This window comes from Jatropha curcas, chromosome 11, assembly GCF_041381405.1.
Source record: "Jatropha curcas cultivar XTBG-Jc1 chromosome 11, XTBG_Jcur_1.0, whole genome shotgun sequence".
Classification (NCBI taxonomy): Eukaryota; Viridiplantae; Streptophyta; class Magnoliopsida; order Malpighiales; family Euphorbiaceae; genus Jatropha; species Jatropha curcas.
The window spans coordinates 12,685,783-12,689,974 of NC_143161.1; the positions used below are offsets into that span (position 1 = coordinate 12,685,783).

At 33.7% G+C, this 4,192-nt stretch overlaps 1 protein-coding gene across 1 annotated transcript; it reads right to left on the reverse strand.

The window, feature by feature from the left end:
* Positions 1-583: 583 nt before the first annotated feature.
* Positions 584-2,868, reverse strand: LOC105645063 (40S ribosomal protein S4-1-like). Its single transcript, NM_001305996.1, is given in 5 exon segments — positions 584-1,194; positions 1,378-1,475; positions 1,826-2,006; positions 2,108-2,185; positions 2,797-2,868. Coding segments are annotated over 5 exon segments (795 nt in total). The 5' UTR covers positions 2,800-2,868; the 3' UTR covers positions 584-759.
* Between the last annotated feature and the right edge of the window lie 1,324 nt (positions 2,869-4,192).

Here is a 4,192-nt window from a genome sequence, read left to right on the forward strand (position 1 = left end):
GCGTTTCGACTATGCTTTTTGACGTTTTTGACTTTGAAATTTACTATGAATAGGCCCTCTAGCCTCATTCTCACACACTCTGAATTCCCCGACTGTGTTGACTCCGGAAAATCTCTATTCTAGCATTTTACTTTTGTTTACTTGAACTTTCTTGTATTATTTTGAAAAATTACAAAGAAATCGTATTTGGCATATTAATTTGAATCCTAAGTCTTGATTTCTATAAGCTATATCCCGTGAATGCTCGAGCAAGATTATCTTTTGATCTTGTTTGGTTTCTGAATTTTCTTGGTTATGACTTTCACTTCGAAAGCAAATCTATGCATTAAGCCAAATAATAAACATTAAATAGACTGCAAACCAATAGTTGAAAAATCATTCAGAACTTAATTCAACATGTTAACATTCCGTATGCCTGTTGTAAGCTAATAACATAACCAAAAGCCCTTCTTCTCTCGTGAACATGAGATGACCTTAAATAATACTTTCAACTTCTTGCTAATGTAACATAATGGAAGTCAATAGGTGCGGCGCCAGAGAACCCTATGAATCAAAAGTTACTGGACACGGATGCAAAATTATAATGACCATGCAAAAGAAAGTCTTCATTTGATATTTTAATTAATCCCTTCAAAAACCTTAAAAAAGTTTAAAATGTAAAGCAACAATAGTCAAAAGCCAACAAACTCTAGCATCAAAAACTCAAATAAAATTTTCAAAATGCTATCAAAATACTGTTCTAAACATTTCAACACAATATCATGCAACTGTTTGAGCTGCTGCTGCCTGCCTCTTTCTTGCCTCCTCGATGATCGAGAGCTTGATACCCTTACCCTTGGGAAGAGAGACCCACGGTTTGGTCCCCTTTCCAATAGTGAAAACATTGCCCAAGCGAGTGGCAAACTCGTGGCCAGTTGCGTCTTGGATATGGATAGTCTCAAAACTACCCTTGTGCTTTTCCCTATTTTTAATGACACCAACTCGCCCCCTGTTCCTCCCTCCAGTCACCATGACAACATTTCCCACATCAAACTTAATGAAGTCAGTAATTTTATTACTCTCAAGGTCTAGCTTGATGGTGTCATTAGCCTTTATTAGAGGATCTGGATAGCGAATGGTGCGGCCATCATAGGTGTTCAAGTAAGGGATGCCCTTTTGGCCAAATTGAACAGACCGAACCTTGCAAAGCTTAAACTGCATAAACCAACGCAATTAAATTACAATCAAAAAATGTCAGATGCCATACAAACAGAAGCATTAAAAATACTAAAACAACTAGCATTATTTCTATCACACTAGTGCCAAAATAAACATTAAATATAAACTGAAAAAAAAAAAGAACAAAAACTTAAGCCACAAGTAAAGAATCAAACCAACCTTAGCCTCTTCATCTCTAACAGAGTGGAGACGGAATCTGCCTTTAGTGTCATAGAGGAGACGGAAGTTCTCATTTGTCTTCGGAATTGATACAACATCTATTAGACAGATCAAAATGAACATTACAAACAGACATTGCATCATGCAAGTAGGTAAATTGATGAAGTAAATCATGTTATTTCAACAAGCTAGGCATGAGGGATCAATCTTAAGCTAATCACAATGAACATCATGCTAAGACGCAAAAAAAAAAAATCCATATGGTATTGTATTTGGCCAGAGTAAGTAAAATTCAGTGAAAGAGGCCCTTAGCTAGCCATCCTCAACAAGCACCCACTTACACAAATAAAATCTACTCGCATTTGGAACATTAAATCAATTAAAACAAAAGGAGAACAAAAATATACGAAAAGAAAAACTCATAGTAATGAAGGTGAAATGTACATACCCATGAAACCAGCAGGGTAAGTTTTATCTGTCCTAACTTTCCCATCAACAAGAACATGTCGTTGCATCAGAATAGCAATAACTTCACGGTATGTGAGAGCATACTTCAGCCTGTTTCGCAGAATAAGGATCAAAGGCAAGCATTCCCTGGACTTATGAGGTCCAGATGATGGTTTGGGTGCCTAATGCCACAATAAAGACAAAAAAAAAATATAAAACGTAAGGGGCGGAAATACAGCAACAAGGAATACATTTAAAAACAAGTCACAGATTAGTAACATACAAATGCACCACCAAGTTTGTCTAGCATCCAATGCTTCGGGGCATTAAGCCTCTTCAAGTGTTTCTTCAACCCTCTTGCCTGTAATGCACCAAAAAAACAGTAAATAAAAACAAATGACAGAGCTTGGAAATCTACAGCAACTTATACATGTGATGCTCCCATTCAAAGTGAATGCACCAACAATCTATCAAATAACGAAAACAATATGAATCTATTTCTATATCCTGCATAGTAGATCGGTTAAACAGTTCAAAAGCACCAAGCAGGACAAAAAAGAAGCACCCACTCAACCAAGACGCAGGAATGCATAAAAGGATAAAAAATGCTGAACTACAATTTTTGGAATTCTCAAAATCCACTTAACAAACTTTATCCAGATCTAAAACGAAAATATAAAATCAATCTATTTTTTCGATCTGATAAACCTAAAAAACCCGTAGGGTAGAGAAACCTAACATATTCATCTCTGTTTCTCCATAATCAACAAGATCAGACAAAATAAATATGCAAATCCTACAACAAACGCCATATCCCTGCTAGAGATGTTAGAGAGCCTGTTCGCTTCCGCATAGGCAGGCAAACAATGCCTCAACACAAGATTCGTGATGAATACAACACTGGAAAGGCTGAAAACCTAAACCATACTGACTTAATCTAACATTATCGAAGTAAGGCTGGAGAAATTTTACCATTTTTACGCTGGTTTCTTCTCTCCGTCCTCAGAAAGAAAATCGCCGCCAGCAAACTTCGCCCAGAGTGTTAGGGTTAAGGGTTTATGCGGAGAGCATAGGAAGGCTATATATACGCTTAACGTTTCCATTTTTTAATTATTTTTTATTAAAATTGATTGAATTACTAAAATGCCTCGACATCATATCAAATTTACATTCCAATTCTTATCTTTTTTAGCGCAATGCATATCCGATGTCTTTATATGATAGTACTCTTAAATTACCATTTTGTTCAGATGTCAAAATTCATTATTATATTTTCTATTTTTTTTTTTTTAGTAAATTCATTTTTTTAAAAGCTTAGTAAATTTATTTGATGTATGTTCCTGTTTATCTTAATAATTATTGTGTATGTTCCACATACATATTTTTTTATATGTTATTTATTATTCTCACTTTTAATTTATCATTTTTAATATATTTTGTTCATTTTTATATATTTGTATTGCTTATATTTGCATAAAACAGTTAAGTAAATAATAAGTTCTTGAGATAAAGATAAATAGTTCTATTATTCAATTTAATTGGGTATTTTATATAGTTGTAACATACATAAGTTGTATAAATTTGGAAAAATAATTATTTCATCCCTGAGATTTGCCATAATTATTTAAGTAGTTCCCGACATTTATACAAATATTTATAACGTCCCTGAGGTTCACTTCCGTCATAATAATCGGTCATTCCGTCCAAAAAATACATTTTTTTTGTTAATTTTGAAAGGAAAAGACGAAAATTATCCTTTATAAATTTTCATTGATATTATTGTCAATCTCTTTCAGCTAAAATTCCTAAAACTCAAATTTTCACCATCTAACTCAACCCGACACGATCTTCATTGCCACCACTGTGTCTCTGTCAACCATCATCTCTATAACGAGATCACCACCAAAACTAAAACCCAACATCTAAACTCAATCAAGCCATCATCACCATTCATCCATTTATCTTTCTCTCATTGATTAGAGGATTTAGGGTAGTTTGGTCATTCTATTAAAAATTAACAGTAAAAAGTGTATTTTTTGGACGGAAAGACTAAGTAATACGACAGAAGTGAACCTCAGGAAAGTTATAAATATTTGTATAAATCTCGGGGACTACTTAAATAATTATAACAAACCTCAAGAATGAAATAATTATTTTCCCTTTTAGTTTTGATGGTGATCTGGTTATGGAGATAATGGTTGACAGAGACATGGTGGTGGCAATGAAGACCGTGTTGGGTTCAAGAAGATGATGAAAATTTGAATTTTAAGTATTTTAGAGGAAAGGGATTGACAATAATGTCAATGAAAACTTATAAAGGATAATTTCATCTTTTCCTCTCAAAATTAACGAAAAATATGTATTTTTT